This window comes from Emys orbicularis, chromosome 16, assembly GCF_028017835.1.
Source record: "Emys orbicularis isolate rEmyOrb1 chromosome 16, rEmyOrb1.hap1, whole genome shotgun sequence".
Taxonomy (NCBI): domain Eukaryota; kingdom Metazoa; phylum Chordata; order Testudines; family Emydidae; genus Emys; species Emys orbicularis.
Window position 1 is genome coordinate 24951813 of NC_088698.1, and position 22106 is coordinate 24973918.

The 22106-nt window shown below is 53.6% G+C and overlaps 1 protein-coding gene across 1 annotated transcript in view; it reads left to right on the top strand.

Moving 5' to 3' along the window:
- Positions 1 to 22106, top strand: part of NCOR2 (nuclear receptor corepressor 2) — a 290178-nt gene that overhangs the window by 263590 nt on the left and 4482 nt on the right. The window contains exons 34-44 of the mRNA XM_065417750.1: positions 2642 to 2791; positions 4513 to 4647; positions 4859 to 5021; positions 5938 to 6485; positions 10069 to 10212; positions 11639 to 11790; positions 12168 to 12361; positions 13531 to 13680; positions 15104 to 15249; positions 17031 to 17084; positions 21496 to 21582. Coding sequence (XP_065273822.1) covers positions 2642 to 2791; positions 4513 to 4647; positions 4859 to 5021; positions 5938 to 6485; positions 10069 to 10212; positions 11639 to 11790; positions 12168 to 12361; positions 13531 to 13680; positions 15104 to 15249; positions 17031 to 17084; positions 21496 to 21582 — 1923 coding nt within the window. The remainder of the gene's footprint in view (positions 1 to 2641; positions 2792 to 4512; positions 4648 to 4858; positions 5022 to 5937; positions 6486 to 10068; positions 10213 to 11638; positions 11791 to 12167; positions 12362 to 13530; positions 13681 to 15103; positions 15250 to 17030; positions 17085 to 21495; positions 21583 to 22106) is intronic.

Here is a 22106-nt window from a genome sequence, read left to right on the forward strand (position 1 = left end):
TTTGATCAGCTCTCACAAGTTAAAGAGGGCCAGGCCTGGCCAGTGCTTGGATAAGAGCCCCTCGGGGTACATCTGCGGAGCCCGTGGCAGTGAGCCTCCGAGCCTGTCTCGACACACTCGGACTTGCGGGGGCTGCTGCCGCACTCTCAGAATTGCTGGGGAGACGGCACTTGGACGCTGGGGCTCAGACTGGAGCTGGGGTGCTGAAGCCAAGGGGCGGGAGTGGGCATCAGAGCCCAGCTGCGGCTTCAAAGTGCTGTCTATACAGCTGTGTTTAGAGAGCCACTGCAAACCTGAGTCTCTCAACCCGGGCAGGGAGGCTCCGTGTTCGGCAGGGAGATGGGATCCAATTCTGGGGGCAGTGCCCCAGTGTGGCACTAGGGGCTCTGGGCTGCTGCTTCTGCACCCTCCTCCAGACAAAACAAAACTGGGCTCCCAGTCTGCGTGTGGCTAGTCAGGATCATTTGTTTGGTTGGGTTTGTTCTCAGGCATGGCGTGTCCTAGCCAGATTCAGCCCCCCTCAATCCCCCTCCAAACTGAATACATTGTTGATCTCCACTTCCTGCCCTAAGCGGTTGTTGCAGGCTGTTAAAAAGCTGCCACCCCGAAAAGAGACTGACGCTCAGTGGTGGGTGAAGTGATTCCGTACACACAGAGGAAATCGCTTTGGGATCCCTGGGGCTGGGAGCTGCTCTAGAAGTTGCTCTTGTTCTTTGACCTCTTTACTTTCTGTTAGTAATACATGGCTGTGCACTAACCTGTCCCTGGCCCTGCTGTCCCTTCACCATCCCCCAGCAGTGGGGCCAGATTCAGGGTAAATGGCAGGAATTTCAGGTGCCAATGAAACCTTACAGACTGGAGGAGGTGAGAAACCAAGAGTGTAACATTGAAAGAGAGGTACAGTAGAAAGCCGGGGCGTGTAGAACGTGATCTGAGTGGGTACCCTGGAAACTAGCTCAGGAAAGCATAGGCTAAGGCAGAAGGATGAATTAGTGAGGGGCCGGATCATGGCGCCCTTTCTCTCCACGGAGAGCACTTGAGTAGCCCCATGGACTTCAAGGAAGGACTCCACAATCTGGCCCATGGTATTTGTAAAGCTCTTTCAAGATTAAAAAATGCTGTGTGAGTGCGAAGTGTGGTTGTTAATAATGAGAGAAGCTTGCTCTGTGAGCGTGGGTGTAACATTGCTGCATCTTCTCAAACAGCCGAGTAGCTGATCTGTGGCTTTCCAGCTCTTCAGAACATGTTCCCATCGACAATGGGGTCCGTAGCCCTGTAAAATAGCATTTATGCTATTGCACTGATGGTTCTTTGAGTCTACACTGGCTGTAGTCGTATTCTCACTCGATGCAAATTGCTCTCCGCCTTCCCATCGCTGGGCAAAAGTGGCCCATTTGTACTGGTCTTTATAGACAGTATCTCCAGTGAACTGTGCTGAACTGGGCCCTTCTAGCATAGTGTATATCCTGAGATTTAAAAGCTGGGTATGATTTGGGGGATAAAGCAAATGAGCATCTCTCAGAAAAGACCCAGGGGGACTTTCTCATCTCATTGTGCTGAGTAGGCCTCTGTCCTCATAGCTGACTCTGGGATGCTGCTGAGTCTCCCTCCAGCTAAAATCCCACCTGCAGGGAATCTGGGGGTCCCCTCTGACTCCAGAACTAAAACTTGTATGTAGCTTGTGCTATTCGCACCTGCAGAACACACCGATCTGAGCTAATGACCCCAGTCAAGTGCCCCCCAAGTGAGAGAATTCTCAGTTCAGGCTCTGACTCTGCCCTTTCTCGTACCCCGGCACGTACAGAACGGGGTGTAGCCCAGCCCCCTGCACTGAGGCACTGAGGCAGGACCAAGTCTACCTAAACCATCCCTGACAGGTGTTTGTTCCACCTGTTCTTATAAACCTCCAATGACAGGGATTCCACAACCTCCCTTGGAAGCCTGTTCCAGAGCTTACCAGTCCCTGTTGGGTTCATTTCAGTGAATGCCATGTGGGGGGTGGGCGGAGTGTCCCACCCTGCAGAGTTAGAACCCCCAGAGCAGTGCCTGGACCCCGCCGTTCAAAAGAAAGCCACGCCGACTCCTCCGCTTTCACTGTCCGAGCTGAGTGGAAGGCATTAAGTAAACCAAGGGTGAAATTCCCCCTGTGAAAGATGGGCCTGAACTGGGAGTTACGTGGTGCTTGGGCCTTCAGCTGGGCCTCTGCACCGGGGTGGATTTCGCCCTCTGATTGTAAGCTGCCTGGGGCAGGGACTATCTTTGTGCTCTGTGTTTGTCCAGCACCTAGCACTGTGCGGTCCTGGTCCGTGACTGGGGCTCCTAGGTAGAAATAATAAATGATGATAACCCCGAGAGTATCAATGGTGAGAAGTAGATCCTAATTTTTCAATGCTTCCTCTTTTAACAATCCATCGCCAGAGGGGTTCGCCACAGAGCGGGAAACAGCTTTTAAATTACGCAGCTAGCCCTAGACAATCAGATTGTTCTCTTGCTAGTGTCCCCTTCCCAGTTGCCAGGGGTATGTGTGTTCGTGCGCTGTCCCGATTCCCAGGGATTCCCTACCAGCATCACTCTCCGCACCGTCTTGTGTGGAGTGTGGGCTTGATCGTCATCTTGACAGTCCTTTCGATTCTCTCTCCAGGGATCATCGACCTATCCCAAGTGCCGCACCTGCCCGTCCTCGTGCCCCCCACACCTGGCACCTCCGCCGCCTCGATGGACCGAATCACGTACATCCCCAGCGCCCCCCAGACATTTAGCAGCCGGCACAGCAGCTCCCCACTCTCCCCAGGTAAAACCCGCGGGGTTTGAATTGCCACCTGATAATCTGCCTGGGTGGGCATGTGGACAAACCGAACCCCCACCGTGTGTGTGTGTGTGTGTGTGTGTGTGTGTGTGTTTGAGGCTTCCCAGGAACTCCCATTGCTCCAGGATTTCAGAAAGGTGAGCCTGGCGTGCTGGTTTGTCCTGCACCCGGAATTCTTAGTCCCCACGGCTCTTACCACACTGATAGTACTTCCCATCCAAGGATCTTCAGGCGCTTGAGGTGCACAAATTAAACCAAGAGGGGAAGGGAGCTGGTAAACTGAGGCACAGAGAGACGTAATTTGTCCAAGGCCAATCCAGACCCAGGTGTAGAGCACAGCAGAGTCCTGCTCCTACTCTTGTCTGATCACTACCTACCAGTCCCTCTTCCCTGGGCTTAACCCGAGCTGGGGTTAGGGTTGGGGCCAGCAGGGGGCCTGGAGCTGGGGCTAGGGCCGGTGCTGGTGGGGGGCCCCGAGCCGGGGAGCTGATCAGTAGGGTTGTTTCTCTCTTTTATGGAGGGCTCTGAGGCTGGAAGGACTGTTCTTGTCTGCAGGTGCAGCCGATGATCATTGGCTTGTAACACTGCTAGAACTTGACCTGCTCTGGCAGTTTGGGCCCGTCAGCTCTCTGCGTTGTTGTTTATTCAGCACCTGATGCAGGCTTGCAGCTGGGCGAGACGTCTTCCCCTCCCCCAAAGAATTCACAACCAAAGCCCAGACCAATGGGAATGTGAGGACAAGAGTTTCCCATGGAAGAACTCCAGTGATTTCCGTGGGGCTGTGGTGGTTGTGGGTTCTGAGGCTAGCTGCCCCTTTGTCCCCCTCCGGGTGCTCTTAGAAAGACCTGCCCCAGTCTTGGCCCTCTTGCCTCACCTGTCTCAAGGAGAATCATGTGATCCTTCGGTGGGAGCCGTATGTACCAATCGGTGCCCTGCAGGCCCGACACCTGCATTTCCTCCCTTTGGGAGTCTGTAACCAGAGATCCCCTGTTGAAGTGTTTTCTTTAGCTCTGGGGAACAAAACATTAGAGAAACAAGGACATAGCGTGCTAGTTCGGATTGCGCTGAGTAGAGAAGAATCGCCGGGGCTTTGTGAACAGCAGGAGGGGCTAGTTCCCTAGGATCTTGGACGGGATCGTCCTTGGGGTGGCTAGCCCCGCCCACTGCTCGTGACGCCACAGTTGCATTCCCATTTTTAGCACGTTAGCTCAAACAGACCTAGGGCTGGGATGTCTCTCGACCCCAGCTCCTTCCAGCTCTAGTGCAGACATACCCTGAGAGTGTTTACCCCTGTCTCCATCCAGCAGGGCCTACCCAGGAGAATACCCTCACAATGGGCAGGTAGGCCCATTCAGTCTCAGTGGGTTGTAATCACTGGCCTAGTGGCGCTGTCTCCCCATGGGTGAGGGTGTTGAAACCATCTGATCCCTTTTGTCAGTCGAATGCACCGTCTTAGAAGTCAAGCGCATCTGTCACGTTTTGGGTACAGATCGAAATGTGCAGTCAATACAGATACTCATGCCCCGATGGTTGCCCCGGCGTTACCCCGGTGTAAGTGGTATCAGGCCCCGGTCTTTGCTTATCTGCCAGGATCTGGTTTAGGAAGCTCGTGCGGAGATCCTGTAGCTGCAACACTCATGAGAGTGGAGGTTGCACCAGAATTCCGCTCGCAGGGCCCCCTGTCACTGGCTGCCTTTGAATTCCAGGAGGCCCCACGCACATGACCAAACAGACAGGAGCATCGGCGTCCGAACGGGAACGAGATCGGGAGCGCGAGAGGGAGCGTGAGAAATCCTTCCTAGCAGCCACCACTGTGGAGCATGCGCCCATCTGGAGACCAGGTAGGCTTGGAGGAACCCGGTCCATACGGCTTGTGGATAGCGATGGTTCCACTGGTGAGCAGAGCCTTTGGGGGGGGGGGGGGGGGGGCGCCTGGGGACAGTTCTGTAAGGTTTATGCAGAACTCTCTCTTCCTCCCCATCTCGCTGTCACTTGCCCCTTGGTTTTCCATACTGGTTTCCAGCTCAGATTCTTCGCTGCATTTTCTTACAGGGACCGAGCAAAGCAGCAGCCGTTCAGCCACTCATTCTCACAGCCACCAGCACTCTCCCGCCTCACCCCGCACCCATGAGACCGTCCAGCAGCGGCCCAGCGTGCTGCACAACACGGGCATGAAGCTCATCTCGTCGGAGAGCCTCACCCCGTCGGTTCTGCGGTGTGTATGGGCTTTGCGGCTCACCGCGCTCCTGCCCTCGGTGGGTGGAGGGCTCTGGGTTGTTAAGGAGCTAATCCTGCACCATTGATGGCCACAGGCGTTTTTTGGTCATTGATTTCAATGGGAGCAGGCCTTAGCAGCAGGCCTGTGGTGTGCTGGCTGATTTTGACCAGGGTCTTTTCCTTTTCAAATGGCTTTTGCTGGGAGCTGCTCCCAGGGAGCAAACGGGGGGATGGTCGTGGGCTGTCCGCTCTGGGCCAAATCCAGATGTTCTTACTCAGCCCGTGCTCCAGCCCTTGCCTCAGTGAGAAGTTTTCTTCAGCCTTTTGAAGTAAGGGCTCCAGAATTTAGCCCATTATTTTGGTCACTCCAACTGGCCAGCCCCTTGTGCAGCAAACAAGCTGTGGAAATGCATATGTCGCTGGTGGGGTTTCCAGCTTGCTCTTCGTCCCAACTTCAGCAGGAAGCTAGAAGGGATCTGATTCCTCTTGCTCTCTGGTATTCTGCCACACTCTGCCTGGGCCTTTCTTACCCCAGTGCAGTCTCATGCCTAAGTTATAAATGGGGAATCAACCACACTGGATAAATGGAACATGGGCAGGGTTCTCTACTCACTTCCGTCACTGCAGATGAGGAGTAACTCTGCTGAAGTCCAAAATGATGTAAATAGGACCAGAGTCAGGCCCCGTTCATTTAGTTTTCCAAGGAAGACGCATTGTGACCTTCTCCTGTGTCTGTTTCGCATAGTTTGGCATTGGATCCATTAACCTCCGAGTAACATGCACTGTAGCTAATACCTGAGTAGGGTTACTGGATTTGACAGGAGCAAACAGCCTAGTTCCTGTGGGGGTGGGGAAGCTGCAGTGTCTCTCAGCCCCACGGTCATATTATCTCTGCGTTCTTTTTTGCGTTCAAGATCCACCACCACCACCACCACATCGCCCATCCGCTCCGCAGGCTTTCCCACGGCATCCGCCCTGCGTTGCTCGCTCGGTGGAGTGGACAGCTATGTAGCCATGATGGACCCTGCTCTCCTACAGAAAGAGGCGTCCAGGGCCCGAGAAGCCAAGGTAGAACGCCCTCAGACTGACAACAACATGTTCACCTCAAAGCTGCCCAGTGGGGCAGGCCTAGAACAGTCATCATCACCTATTAAAGCCATGGAGTCCAGGCCCTTACCAGCCTCCGGGCCAGGTTCTACCCAGCAGTATAGCAGAGGACAGGGGAAAAACCAGCACCATCATCCACCCCTGGATCAGCAGCACGCAGTCTCGGTCAATGAGCAGCACAGTAGAGAAAAGAATCAAAGTAAATCCTTTTCAATGCAGGAACAGGAGCTCCGAGCACTCGGTAAGACCACCATGACAGCGGCCAGCTTCATAGATGTGATTATCATGCGTCAAATTTCTTGCGATAAGGGGAAGCGAGAAAGACGCTCGCTAAATAACGACTCCACTAGTGATGGTAAGAAATTGGAGGGGCGGGTGCCAGTCCAAGTTTGTGGCCTAAAACCAATTTGTTTATTTATTTTATTTTTTGAATTGCACGTTTTGGTGGTTGGCTTCTTCCACTTCCTGAGTTTTTTGGAATCATTTATGTTATTCTAGTCTTTTATTTTTGTTATTTGTTTTTAAAATCCTTCCTCCACCCCACCCCACCCCTTTTTTTTTTAATTTTCCTTTGCCGATTCTTGCTTTGCAGCTCTAGTTCATTTCCTGGTATTTATTTATTTATTTATTTTAAATTCTTGATTTCACTGTAATTAGCAATTCACATGTGGCCTACGTTAAAGAATCATGGGTAATAACTTAAACAGCAAGGGGTCTGGGGGGAGGGGGAGGGAATGTCTGATTCTAACAGGACAGCCACGTCAGACAAGAACAATGTCCCACGTTTGCACAATGCCTTTCAATTTGATAGATCCCAAAGCAATGTATCAATTTGTCTATCAAATGATATATCAGTGCTTAGATGCCATGGTGACAGACACTATATAAGACATAAATATAGATGGTATACTGTACACGGGGATCGTGTAGCTGCCATTGGAATGCAGCCACTTCTGGAGTGAAACACAGCAGCTGCTTAACCCAGCACAACAGCTTAAGGCACAAAATGAAGTAGAATATGTTTATCTGGGTGAAACTGCTGTTGGGGCGGGGGAGGGTTGATCTGCGTTCATGCCCATCTCTATAGGGACACTTACGGGGACAGCTGCACTTTGGTCCAGAGCAGACCCCTGGGTTCCATTTAGATATTTAGTTAATAGCAAGCACCATGTAATGCTTAGCGCACAGGGGTCCTGTAAGCATGTCACAGTGTTCTCTCTGTGAATCTCTCCTGCACGTCTGCCCTGGGTCCCAGCGTTGCACTCCCATGCATGTAAACCTTAGTGCACAGTGTGCACCAGACAATCCATGGGGATAATTGGAGAGGAGAATTTTTTTCTGACTCTATTCTCTGAATCTTCCCCTCTTTGCTCTTCAAGATCTTACTAATAAGCAGTGATACTTATCATTGGGCTCTTCTAGCCAGCTGCCGAGAATGCTTTGCTAGCTATGAACACACACTCACCTTGGGCTTTAGTGGCGCATTTTTTTCCTGACGCTAGTCAAACACATTAAAGCATTTCTGCAAATACATCCGAACAAGTAGATCATCGGGAAGTGATGCAGCAGCAGGATTTCCTCTGAGCCCATCCAGAGAGCTGGGAGTTGCAACGCTCCACCTTACAGTGGCTAGAAATCCTGCTCGGTCAATAGGAAGGATGAGGTGTCCCAGCCTCAAGATCTCAGCAAGGGGTGCTACAGTAAAAGAGTTTCCCCTTTTATTGGAGCCAAGGCTATGTTGTGCTGCTGTGTTTGACCGTCCCAGACTAGAGAGGGGCTGTGTTCCAATGACCCATAGGCCAGAGCTCGGGACACAGTATCCCGAAAGCCTTGGAACAAGAATTAGCTGTATATTACCTTGTTAAGTCTTTTCTATTGATTCCCTCCCACCCAAGCTCTCTGATCCGTGCCTGGCCATTCGTACATCTACTTCTCTTCCTCCTCCAGACACGCGTAAACACAAACAGCTCCAAGCTACTCTGATTTCTGGGGTTCACAATATTACACACACTCCGACTGCCCCAGTGCTGGCAGAGCAAGCTGGTCTGCTTCCCACCCCCGGCTCCAGCCATCAGTCAGATCAGAGTATGACCAGCCAGCCCTGATCAGGGATATCAGCACCAGTAATGTCCTGTCAATAGAGACAAGCCTTTCAGAGTGGGGTGGAGACCCAGTGGTACTAGGGTTTGGCTCTTCAGCCAAGACTCACTAGAACGTGACTGGAGGGAGTGGGGAACTCACGCTAAGAAGCAATGAATCCGCATGAGATGACCCAGTCAAGCAGGGAGTGAGCAGAATGACCCTTTAATACAAGGCATGTACGTGTGTGGGAATGGCCCATCTCCCACTCGTCCCACCTCTCTTCCAGTGACTTCACATGAGTCCATTGATATCCGCTGGGTTCAGTGAGTGAGCCCAGCTTGGCATGGTCCCTACCTGGGCCGGGATGGGGCGAGCAGGCTGGTCTGGGCATGAGTTCAGCATAGGTAACCAGCTGTGACTGGCTCCCAGAGAGAATGCGCTGGTGACAAGGAAGCCCTTGGTGGAATACACATGGGTCTCGCAGAGCCAGGAGGGAACAGTGTGATTTGTCTCCATTGATAACTCCTGGGAACTCGGCTTTAGGAAGTTAAAGGCATATCAAAAAGTGCGTGAAATTCCTTAGCCAGAGAGGCAGTGTTTCCAGAGGGCAGGGCGCAAGGTTGGGACTCAGGACACCTTAGTCCTCTTCCTGGCTCTGCTCTCGATCTGTCCTGTGATCTTGTGGAAGTCACGCCACCTTTCCGCGTCTCTATCCCCCTGCCTGTAAGACGGGGATAATGACGATGCAGTGTTGCCGACTCTCAGGGTTTTATCACGTTTCATTTTACACTCCAGCTCCTGGAGAATCTCAACTTTCATTTAAAAAAAAAAAAAAAGAGTGAGTTTCTCACCCTATAGTAGCAGATAAAAGCTTGAAAATGTGACCTGCGTGCACCTCAAAGGCTCAGAAACCCGAAGGAAAATAATAAAAACCCAACCGTTATTAGTATTTTTGTTTAATCTCGTGGCTTCAATCTCTCAGTTTTGGGGTGGCCTGTCTCACAATTTTTGACCGGTTGAGGTTGGCAGTGGTGTGATACTGGCTTTCCTTTGAGATCTACCAGGGAAAATGCCACCTAGAATAGTTAAAACCCAACACCCAACCACAACAATCATTTACTTTTCACTGTGTATGTGGCTTTTATCTGTTTGTTTGCGTTTCCCTGGTGTGGGAGGTGTGAATCCAGGCCGGTCAGGTTCACTGCCTTGAGCTGTTGTGTTTGGGTTTCCAGCTCTGCAGGAAAATGTGATGTTGTTTTTTTCATTGTAATTGAAAAGCAGCAAATGTGGCTGTCTGTGTCTCTCTGTGTGTTTCCTTGCTGATTGTCAGCTGGTGGTTCTTACGATACTGATACTGTTCGATGCACCTGGGGCTATATCTACACTGCACGTGAAGGTGTCATGATAGCACGGGTAGGCACCCCCACTCTAGCTTTAATCTGTCTAGCACAGGTAACTGAGCATAGATGCAGTGATACGGGCTTCAGCATGGGCTAGCCACCCAAATATAAACCTGCTGGGGACCCTGGGGATGTTCTTGGGCAGCCAGCCTGTACTGGGGTCCATGCCACTGCAACTTCATTGCTTTTATTACCCATGGTAGCTAGATTAAACCTAGCAGAGTATGCATGCCCAAGCTACAGTCGCCCTTAATGCCCCCTGGCATACTAAGAAGGGCTGTAGAAGCTGCATCGAGGCGGGTATGTCCTGCAGCTTTAGATGCAAGGTCTCTGGTTATTTCTGTCACTTCTTTGCTGATGCTGAAGATCTCAGTGCAGCAGCGGTCGCAGGACAGGTAGGGTTAATCGCAACGAAGGAAACTCACAATATAAAGGCCCTTGCTTCCATTTCCCCAGGGTTCCACGGAGGCTACAGCCCTGATGGCGTTGAAGCAGTAAGCCCGGCGAGCTCACCCAGCGTATCCCACGAGAAAGGGGCAAAGGTGCTGCCGGATGTGGAGAAAGGGCACGGGGAGCACAACGTGAGACAAAAACAGCAAGGTGAGGGGCTGCCGGGGCTGCTGCCGCCTGAGCCGGCCGAGGCAGATCTGACATGGCAGATCTGCACTGCTGACGTTCCAGCCCACAGCCCAGTCGAAGGCTGCCAGGCAAAATATGTGAGGCTCTGTCCCCTTCCCCTTTGTGGGTGAGGAATTTCCCTCTTCCCCCGCACAGTGGGCTGTGTCCGCACCAACCTGCGTTCCCTGAAATCTCCCCCTGGGACTACGGTTGTCTTAGCGGTGGGCAGATTCAGGGAACAGAGGCTGGTGGTGGCAAGATGAATGGAGGGACCCATCAGGAAGCTTCTGCCTTGCAAAGATCCGTCCGTGTCCTTGAGAAGGAGGTTGGCCTTGCCACTGACACTCTGGATGGGGGCTCAGGAGATCTGGGTTCAGTTCCTGGCTCCACCATGGGCTTCCCCTGAGACCTTGGCTGGGTCACTCTCTCGTCCCGTCCCCGTCCCCCCCTTCCTCTGCCCTCTCCATTTAGATGGTGAGCTCTTCAGGGCAGGGACTCTCGTTCACACGGCATGTGTACAAGCACCTAGGACAAGGGGGCCCTGATAGGGCCTCTGGGATACCCAGTGTGAGCAATAACGCTGCCAGGCTGGCGCCAGTGCGTGATGACAGGCAGTGCAGGGAAGAGCTAAAGGCAGGGAGCAGGGAATGGGCGTTGGCTGGCCGTGCTGCAGGGAAGTGCTCATTCCCTTCTGGGCTGGGGTGAGGCGCACAGATGACAGGCTGAGAGGGAGGAGGAAATGTGCGGGGAGGCAGGAGAGGCTTAGAAGGAGGGTGGGATGTGTTGGTAGCTGAGGGCCCATCGATCTCCGTTTGCGCCTGGCTGGGCATGTTTTGCTGGAGCTGCCACCAGCGTTTGAAGAATAACCTTAGCGCGCCATGGGCTTATCAGCCTCCCATTGGCAGTTCCTGACAGCAGACTGGTACAGGGAACTGCGGCTCTGCCAAGGAATGTCTCGTTAGTATATTAGCTAACGGCAGCTGCTTTACATGCCCGGGGGATAGCGCTTTTCATGGGAGCTTTCCAGAGCACTCCATAAATATTCATTAATTAATTACCCGGGAGAACCTCAGTGCCCCGCCTGATTAATAAATATTATCAGCCCCATTTTAAAGATGGGGAAACAGAGGCACAGAGAGCTTAAGTGACTTGTCCAGAGTTGCACAGCTAGTCACTGGCAGAGTGGGGGATAGAGCCCAGGTCTCCTGACTCCCAGTTCCTTGCTGTAACCCCTAAACCAAATTTCCTGGAGCGGCGTCTCTGGCTTCTTTCATAACAAGTAAGTAGCATAGTTTAAAAAAACAGTTTGATTGAAGAGCGGAAGGGCAGAACAGAGGGCCTGTGCTGGGTAGGCGGAGGCGCTGTGTGATTGCCCTGGGTTGTCATGACTGGTTCTTTCCTTTCACAGCCTCCCTGAAGCTCTCTGCAGCAGAAGCAGCGCACATGCAGCACCTGCGCCAGTTGCCCGAAGGCCAGCAATCCCCATGCCAGCTGCTGCAGTCGTCCCAGAACATCAAAGGCCACCAGCAGCGGGTGGTCACGCTGGCTCAGCACATCAGCGTAATCAGCCTCTCTCTCCTCTTCCCGTCCAGGGGTTGTTCTGGGGCGTCTCCACTGGGGTCAGCGGAGAATGGGCCAGGAGTGGAGTCAGGAGCCCTGGTGGCAGACCCGGGGTGGTGGTGGTGGTAGCAGGTCACCTCGCTCTGCGGCAACCCCTCTGGCCTTTTGCTTTTGGAGGCAGCAGAGTGCTGCAGAGAAGCCCAGGGGAGAAGGCTGCTTCCCGTCCTCCTGCCTATAAGGACCAGCCAACAAAACTAGGAGGGGAGAAATAACTAGGGCTCAGCGCCAGAGGGTGCCCTCCCATCCCTGCCACATAAACTACAGCCCAGTGAAGGGTCGCAGACAGAAGTGCTGACTCAAGGCGTTGCTTCTTCTAGGAGGTTATCACACAAGACTACACGCGCCATCATCCTCAGCAGCTCAACTCCCACCTCCAGACCCCGGTGTACTCCTTCCCTGGGGCCACATGTCCCGTGCTGGACCTGCGAAGGACGCCCAGTGAGGCTTACATCCAGCCGCAGGAGCATGCTCCGGCCTCCAGAATCTCCCCGCAGAGCGAGGGAGACAAGAGGTGAGCTCAGCATCAGATCGGGATAGCTATGAGCTATGGCTCATGCTCACTCTCTTCAGCGGTCTCTGCACCAGGGGGAAAGGGAGCGTTCGGAACATGTGGGAACGAACACAGGCACACTTCCCGGTGGAGACAGGGCACGTTGTAGTTTTAACGCGGCTTAGCTGGTCACCGGGAGTTCCAGGCACCCCCGGTAGGGTTCACATCAACCGGCTAATGCAGCTTGCCCCGGCCACGCAGAGATTTTAATTCATCCCTGCAGGACCCGTCTCTCCCTGCACCTAGTTCCCTCTGCCCCAGAGACACTCTCCGCTCTCCCAGATAGCCCAGACTAGGGCTAAGTGGACTCACCTGCCAGCATGAGCAGCCAGAAATAGCAGCTTTCTAGCTCTGGATATTAGGGTAACTCGGGAGCAGAGCCCTGCATTTCCTCTGCAGGGTGCTAGAATCTGCCCCCTGTTGGTTGCAAGAGGAAACAACGTGCTCAGTACTAAAAATAAAACCAAGGAGAAAATAACAACAACAAAACCCCTAGAGAAAGTTCCTGACGGCTCCTGCTCATCTTTGTCCCTGGTGATTGGTGGAGTTTTGAGCCCTTGTACTTGCCAGCCAGCCATATTAGTGCTTTCGGAGGGTGTAGGAGTGTCCTCTGTGCTCCTAGAGACTGTCACAATGTGTTAACACTGCAGCAAGAGAACACGAACTCTCTGGACTCTGCAGGTCCATACCTTCGAAGGGTTAATTCTCCGTAATGTCATAGCTTTGATTGACACTTTCTAGAGGAGTTTAGATGAGGCCCCGCTCATTGCAAATGCAGGACATCGCCCCGGGTAGAGGATGTACTGATAGGACACTTGATCTGAGCCACAAAGTCTCAGGGTTAGTTCCTCTGTTTCTGCAGTGTAACTATATTAGGGCCAATTGCAGGATTACATACGAGTTGGCTACAGCTTTGGGGCCTGTCTAAATTTAATCCTTACGATATAGGTGTGTAGTTCAGAAACACACAAAGCGACAAAAACGTGCAACTTAAGGGTAACATTAAGGGCTTGGGTGGTTGGTTTCCCCCTTCTCCATGACACTCCAGTTTGCAGAAGGGTTTTAATCCCTCTGTGCAGTGGTTAAGAGCATTGTAATGGAATAACAGCATCTCACTACACCATCCTCAGATCTCCTGAGCAGAGCAAAGCATCTGCGGGGAGTGCACCAGATGACTGCATCGAGCCTGTCTCGCCACCAGACGGCATGGGAGAGCCGGAGCACACAAGGAGCACCTCGTACCCAATCTTGTACCGAGAGGGAGAACAGTCAGAGCAGAGGTAACCACAGGAGATGGGGAATGTGGACTCTTCCTGCCTGGCCGGGGGTTACAGCACAAAAGCAATACTCTGGGGTCTTCCTTCCCCTGAGCGTTCTACTCTGAGCGCTTTGGGGGCAGAGCTGGGAGCACAGACCTTTACCCTCCAATGGTAACCTGTTGTCACTCTATGCTGCCTGCCCTTGAGCGCTCTGGGTCCGGCCTGGAGTGGCTGCCTGAGCTGACTGCCAGCTTTCTTCATTTGTATTGCTGTTGGGGTTGGATATGCCACCAAAGAACAGGGGTGACGGATTAACTCGCTTTGCAACCTCTTCCCGAAGTCCTCCCCTCTGACTGCCAGCGCCTGGGGGCAGCGCTTTGCCTCCCATCTGTGGCTGTCCAAGCATAGTTCGTTAACTCTCCCAACCCCTCTGCGCAAAGTATTTGACCCCTGCTGCAGGGTGGTAGACGCAGGGCCGGCTCTGGCTTTTTTGCTGCCCCAGGCAAAAAAGCCTCCCGCCGTACCCCCACCCACCCACCCCACCCCCCCGGCGGGGAGCGCAGCAGGGGAGGGCGGCGAGCCCGCCGTGGCTCCGCTCTCCCCGACCGGCCGGAGCGCCACGAGGAGGGCGGAGCGCCCGGCCGCGGGCCCGCTCTCCCCGGCGGCAGGAGCGCCGGGGATGGGGGAGGGCGGCGAGCCCGCCACGGGCCCCGCTCTCCCCGACCGGCCGGAGCGCCGGGGGGAGGGCGGCCCCACTCTCGCCGGCCGGAGCGCCGCGGGGAGAGCGGCGAGCCCAGTCGCGGCCCCGCTCTCGGGCCTGAGCGCCGCCCCCCTCCAGGTGCCGCCCCAAGCACATGCCTGGTAGGCTGGTGCCTGGAGCTGGCCCTGGGTAGACGGAGGCTGAGTGACTTTCCCCAAGGTCACACACAGAGGCAGTGTCAGGAGTGGAACCCAGGTGTCCTGACTCCTTCCAATTCTTTCCTGCAGCTCAGGGCCAGCCTGTCCTGGCAGCTCAGAGATCCCCTGCCCTAGTCCTCAGTCTCTCCCAAGGTGCCTTACCAGGTAATCTTTCTGCTCCGGTGTTTGGCTGAGCAGAAAGAATTCACTTCCAGGGTAGGGGATTTCGGGGCCCAGAGGAGAATTTTGTTGGGGCCCTTGATTCTAGGGTAAGAAGAACTAGGCCAGAAGTGTTTCTCTTCCAGCCAAGAGATGTTTTGTGGTCTGGACCTCCTGGGGGAATAAGCCACACTGTATTTAGGGGCCTTTGATCAGTCTCAAATTGAAGACAATCTGACTCCTAAGTCTAAGCTAGAAAGCCCCCAATATCTGGATGGCCTGAGGGCTGGTTCAAAGCATCGGGTGGCTAATGGGATAGGGGCTCTATAGACAGAAGGGTGTAGAGTGGGCCCTCTGCAGCCATTGCTGATCGCCTTTTGCTTCACAGAATGGGTTCCAAATCCCCAGGAAACAACACCCAGCCCCCAGCCTTCTTCAGCAAACTGACCGAGAGCAACTCCGCCATGGTGAAATCCAAGAAGCAGGAGATCATCAAAAAGCTCGGCACGACCAACAGGAGCGAAACGGAGTACAGTAAGGCTTCCAGGCTGGGGCTTTCACGCAGCAGCTGCCGGAGGGAGCGGGGTAGGATGAAGGCGCCTTGAAAACCAAAGAAGGGAGAGGGAATTCCAAAGTAGCCTTCTTTCTGACATGATTTAAAGGGACAGGAGCCCACCTCCCAGACTTGAGCAGTATGAAGCCAGTTTCGTATGGGGATGAGAATTTGCAGCCCCATGCTCTTATCCCATCCATGCAGTGGCGTATTGTTAAATACAGATGCGTAAGCACATCCTGTGCCTCACCTGCATACAAGTACCGTGCCTGTGTGCGGCCGGGCGTGTTGTGAACCGTCTTAGTTCAGTGTCTTCCCACTGCACAGATCTGTCAGAGAGAGGAATGGGGCGGGGAGATCTGCTGATGGGGAAAAGAGATAGAGAGGCAGGTGACTTGGGGGCCTTAAGGATGGGTCATGGCCCTGTATTGTGATGGCCATTTATGTCAAATATACCCCTCTGCCACTGCAAGCCGCATTGGTAGTGCCGGCAGCTAGCCGGGCTCTATGAGGTGCCTCTCCGAAGCCTGTCCTTTCTCTGGGGCTGTCGGTCCAGCACCACTCACCGGCACTGAACGACTAGGAACTAACTAACAAGTGAAGAATAGAGGAGTCTTAAGAGCTATTGACGTTTTTAATGACTGTCCAGCCAGCCTGAATTCTGCCTCCTGAAGATGTATCTGTCAGACCCGACATCAATATTGGTACAGCTCCGAAAAAACACCCAGCCTGACTTGTAGTCGAAATTCATCCCATTCCTTCATTAGCCGCTAATAGAGTAGATAGGATCATAATTTAATTTAGCTCGGCATTATACAGTCAATACTAATTCAATTTGAATCCATCTTGTAACAGCTGCGTTGGATAAGAAGGCCCGAGCTGTCTCGTCCTGTGTATGCTGTTACCATAATCCAACCACGTTGTTAGGTTCCTTGGGGGATGCATGGTTGACCTCCCACTCGTTTCCTTATCGGGGGGAAATATACAGAAATAGGAAACGCCTTGTGTTTGATGAGAACTGCTGTTATTCTAAGGAAAGCGATACCCAAGTCAAATAGCTCAGCTAAGAGGGAAAATATTGACTTAGTATTTCCCCCTCGCTGAATGCATGAACAAAAACTCTTCTTTGGGAATAGGGGATTGAGCCTTTGAAAATGCCTCGAGAAAGCTCTGGGTTTTGTACCCCAGCTTAACCTCCCAGAGGGCAGGATCTCGGGGTGGAGGGAGACAGGAGTGCACTTGTGGACATCAACATGACTCTCTGGAGCTGTGCTGCATTAATGCCAGTAGGTTTAGACCTGTACCCGTGGTTCTCTGTTGCCATCTCTGGTCCACTTGGTGAGAGCAGCGTTCTCCCATGCATCTAACTTCCCAAACCGCCACTCCTTGCCTGTCAGGCTACCTGGAAGGGCTTTACAGGCCACTGATGATCCATGGGCCATACTTGGAGAACCTCTGATGTTGATTGGCATGGCCAGGGCTTGCTCATTATCTTGGAGTTGCGTGTCTGGGGGTAGCGTTGCTTTAAAAACAGAGAGAATACTTCCTAGTCCCAAACCATCATTCCTCGCCCCACCCACCCACAACTTGAACTTGGCCTGGGATTTTGTCAGTGTGGGTAATGTAATGTAGGTGCCAGGACTCAAACTGCATGTCCCATGATCCTCTGGGGTTGAGGAAGTGTTAGGAAGGAAAAGCTCCCCTAGGAGTTAACCGTTGTGCGCTGCAGTTCATACTGAGGGACTTCTTTGTCTTCCTCCAGATGTTGGACAGCCTGGGACAGAGATTTTCAACATGCCAGCAATTACTGGAGCAGGTAACAGTCCTGATAGATCTTTATCGTATGTCATACTCTGCCACACGCCACACTGAATTCACAGCCTGAGAAGAGGAGGTTCAGCGGGTTCCGGTGTCGTTTATTGAAATAAGATACAGTATATTCCTGGTGGGAAAGATTGGAGGCGGGAGAATATGTGCCTACGGCCCTTCCCTGCTTTGGAAGCTGCTCTGTTGGGCTGCAGGCTACAAAGGCCTAGTCCTTTTAAAGCCTCCAGGTTGTCAGAATTTGAGGAGACATAAAAACTTAGATCCGGCAGGGCTTTGGCCTGGGATCTGTTGGATTGGGAAGAAACCATGTGACGCCAGCAGGGAGGATGCTGTAGGGAAGCAGTATCTTTAAATGGACTCTTACTGGCAGAGGGCCGGCAGCATAAGGGACAGACTCTGCCGCCGTGAAGAGGTGTGAGGTGACAGAGCCAGTGTTCATGTAGGAGCGTGAGCTGGCAAACGGGAAGGCTGGAGCTAGAATCAGAGGGAGAGGGAACAGTACGCTTTAGCTCAACCACACGTGATGGGCTGGATGCATGGATCAGTGGGTGAGGTTCTCTGGCATGTGCTAGGCGGGAGGTCAGACTAGATGATCATGCTGGTCCCATCTGGTGTTGGCAGCAGAATTCAGGTCTTTGAACGGTGCTACAATCCCAGCCCAAAACTCGGGAGAAGCTGCCCACCGTTCCCAGCAGACTTCTTGTTTGATTTTCCCAGATGTGTGTCTTGCTGAAAGCAGAAAGTCCCCACGTGTCTAAACCATTGAGTGGCTGGTTGGGCGGGGTGATGTCCCAGGTTTTATCCAGGGGACACTACATCAGGCACACTGATTTGTTAATACTTGCTGAAGGGACACATGCCGGACAAAGCAATGACCATCTGAGCCCAGAGGGTGGGGGAGAGAGAGAGAAGACAGGCTCAGATGTTGGTTCCTATATGTACAAAAAAACATTACTCTGAAACTAAGGGGCCTTCAGGCTTAAAGCCTAGATCAGTAACAATATCAGCTGCATATGCTGTGCCAAGTTAATACTTGGTTAGGCCTGGCATTGTGCAAGGCGCTGTACGCTCCACAAAAGTAAAGACCGTCCATGTCCTGAAGAGCTTCCTGTCTAAATGACAGGCACAAGGACAGTGCAGTGCCCCAAGAACTCCGGGACTGAGACCTGATGGGGAAAGGGGAATGGCTGCGGATCAGGGCCGGCTCCAGGCACCAGCCCACCAAGCTTGTGCTTGGGGCGGCACCTGGAGGGGGGCGGCGCGGTGCTCCGGCTCCAGCCGCCGGGGAGAGCGGAGCCCCGGCCGGGCTCTCCGCCCTCCTCCCAGGGCTCCGGCCGCCCTCCCCCCCGGCGCCCTCCCCCTGGCCGCCGGGGGGAGAGCGGAGCCCCGGCTGGGGCTCGCCGCCCTCCCCCCGGGGCCGGCCCTGCTGCAGATAGTCTTAAATGAAGGGAGGATGGCAACTCAGCAGAGCAGGACCAGAAGGTCACACCACATGCTGCGGGGGCATTGTGGTTCTGCAGAGCATGGCACACAGTTCCGCCGTTGAGAGCCGAGCCTGCCCGGGGGATGAGGAGTGAATGGGGCTGGCCAGGTTCAGAGGATGACAACACTGCATCCACCCAGGTGGGCCAGCAGAAATTTCCCTGTGGGATGCTGTCGTGGGAACAGAGGTCCCACCTTGTTACTGAGAGGGGACGGCCTTGACTTTTTAGAGGCAGTAGTCACCTTTGCCTCCAGGAGCTCTATTTGGGAAAGAAGAGCGTAGGAATCGCCGCAGGCCCAGAGCCCTAAAGTTCTACCTGCCCCACAGCCGTTTGCCGTTGAGTGACAATGAGCTCCTGTGCGAAAAAGACCTTTGCTCCCTTCCTGCAGGACAGTGGTTCTGGAAGTGGAGGGACCGTACTTCCATACGGGAGCGCACTGCAGGGCTCCAAAGAGCCGAGTCCGTGACTCCTAGCTCTGCGTCTCTCTCTCTCTCTCTCTCTCTCTCTGTGTCTCCAAGCTCTTCAGCATTAAAGGAGACATTCAAGCTGCCAGGAGCTGCTGCTCCTCCCCACTCCAGCACCACACGAAGAGTCAAGGCCGGTGCCAGTGTCCCTGTTACGCTGCATAGCAACAGGGGAGCCCAGCAGCCCTGGACAGTGAGGCCTCTTCCCTCCCCACTGAGAGAAAAAACAGCTCCAGGGGGTTCCCAGAATCCTCCCCCTGCAGCTGAGGGGAATCCGCTTCTCAAATGCTGGCCTGCCTTTCCTCAGGCCACCCCTGGGGGCGCAGGCTCCGGTTTCATTTGCAGCCCCTGAGCTGCTTCTGTAACAGGCTTGCCCTTCCCAGCTCAGATGTGTGTCTTTTCAGACGTCAGAGGCTACTGGAGCAGGGCTGCTCTCCGCCCTTCATCTCCAGAGGCTTCTTTTTCCACACAGTGTATAAATAACCTGTGGAAAACGCTGCAGGATTTTATTGAGGCCCCGCGGAGAGCGTTTCCAAAAGGGATTCGGCATTGATAGGGCCGAGAACAGCACCGGAGTTACAGGGGCTGGAATAGGACGGGGAGCAGCAGTCAGGGCTTGTCCCAGCTCTGCCACTGGCTTGCTGGGTGACCTTGGCAAGTCGCTTCACCTCACAGGGCCTCCGTTTCCCCTTCTGTGCAATGGGTACAGCAGGGCCTGCTTCCCAAGGGAGTTGGGGGGGCTTCCTTCTTAGCTGGAGTGCACTCTGCACCCCTCAGCTGAAGTGCGCTGTATACACATGCCGCACTATGTAGCACGCTTCATGAGTCAGACAGACCGAGCTAGCGTATCCTGTTTGTTTGCTTTCTGTATCAAACCAAAACCTACAGCCCTCCTAGCGGAGTCCCCGCTCTAAGAACATGAACTTCAGTGGCTTTACGCCGGGACTGGTCTTTTTGCAGAATGCCTAGAAATGGTTAAACTTCCCAGGGACCTGCACTGTCCCCAGACCCCACCGTTCGGTCGAAAGGCCGGCATCAGCCATGGGTTCTCCCCCCACCCCGCTCTATGCTGGGGAGCTAGGCCCATGCCCACTGGGCGTTCCCACCTTTTTTTGTTTGATCCAAGAGCTCCGTAAGCCCCAAGTTTCTGTGGTATCTGCACGGCAGAGGCTGCTGGCAATGGTGTTATCTGCCTTAGAAAAGCTTCCCAGTAAGAGTTAGTATTGGGGGAGGGAGGCGGTGACCAAAGAGCCCATTTTTGACCCTGCACAGTGGTTAAGCTGACTCACGCCGGCAGCCGAACCAGGTGGATCCCTTTAGCTGTGAGCTAGGCGCATTGGGGGCAGGGGGTTGCGTGTCCTTGTCTGTGTCAGCGGGAGCTTGGGTGTGAGCTGGGAAGTGTTGCAGGGAAAAGCCTGTGGTTAAGGGTTGTTCTGCGGGGCTGAGCGAAGGAGAAGGGCAAACCCTCGGGAGTGTTTGGGACACTAGCCCAGAGCGTGTGTGCTGGGAGCTGGGCGGGGATGCTGCCCGTTCGCAGGGGGAGTGCACGCTCCCCTGTATCAGATACAAGGAGGGGGCACCATGGCTGCAGCATTCCTATTGAGAGAGGAGAATTGCTCTGCGGGCAGGAGAGGGGGCTGCAGGCACCAAAGTGGGGATTAAGGAAACACGGCATTTTATTTTCTTGCCTGTATTTTGACTCTGTAAGTTTTGCCCTTGCTCGTTTCCTGTAACCGACGCATTGGGAATGATGGTCCCATGGCTGAGCGAGTGCCCTACGGTCCCTGTGCGGCGCTGCACCATAACTGCATGGCTTCTGATGACTCACAAGCACTCAGACACATCACTGCGTTTTCTGCATCCTGTTTCCTAATGACATTTGACCTGTAGATGTGGGGGTCTGGGCCCCGTGGGCGGTGGAGTCCGGACTACAGATGGTGCAGGGGGCTGGGAAGGAATTAATCAGCACGGGGAAGGATTCTCTCCTCTTGGCCTTCCCCCCCACCAGACCCAGTAGAGAACAACTCCACAGGAGAGCTAGGACAATTCCCCGGCAGGTCGTTGCTGGGCCGTGTGCCCACGAGGCACTGCCAAGCTCAGGATCCATGCCCTGCAGCCTGTCACTCCTCAGCTATTGAGGCATCGGGGTCTCCATTGACATTTTTTTTTTTTTTAAATCACTCCCATCCCCAGATTCTTCCTCACTCAGCAAGTAGTTTTCTAACTCCCCACCCCCCCAAGCCCTGGGGCGGGGCGGGGGGACGGAGTGCACTGCAGAGCTTAAAAACAATATGACAAATTTTGTTGCTTTGCAAGAATGTGCTGACTGTTTGTTTCTTCCCTTCTCCCTTGTCTCCTTTCTCCCCCCCCCCCCCCATCTTTCTTCTTATTTGGTTTCCCCCCAACCCATCTCCCACCCCTCACCTCTCCTTCCCCTTTCCGTATCTCCCAGGGCTAATCAGTTGTAGAAGCCAGTCGGTTCAAGAAAATTCCAGTACCAACATGGGGTTGGAGGCAATAATTAGGAAGGCCCTAATGGGTAAATATGACGAGCAGTGGGAAGAGCGCTCGCCTCTCAGTGCCAATGCCAATGCTTTTAACTCTCTGAATGCCAGTGCAAGCGTGCCCGCTGCTATGCCCATAACCGCTGCTGACGGACGGAATGACGACATGCGCTCCTTGCCAGGTCTGCAGCCCTTTCCACCTTCGCCGTTTCTCAGTGTTGTTCATTCTTTTTTTTTTTATCCTCTTTGTTTTGTGTTTTCCCTTCGAGCTTTGTGAATTTGCTGATTAATCCTGGAATCTTTTACGTTCATGTCGTAGCCTGAAAGGGGCTGTTGCTTTTTCTCTAAAACACTGACCGGGCTCTTTTCCTTGTTTAATCTCCTTTTCTTCTTATGATGTCAAGGTTTATTTAAAAAAAAAGACCCTGAACGGAAAGACACTGCAGAGAAATGTGCATTTCAAACAAATCCCAAGCCCGAGCGAGGATCCTGATTCAGCAAGGCCTTTAAGCCTCCCTGCTGAGCAAAGCATTTAAATTTGCTTAAGGCGTCCTCTGCT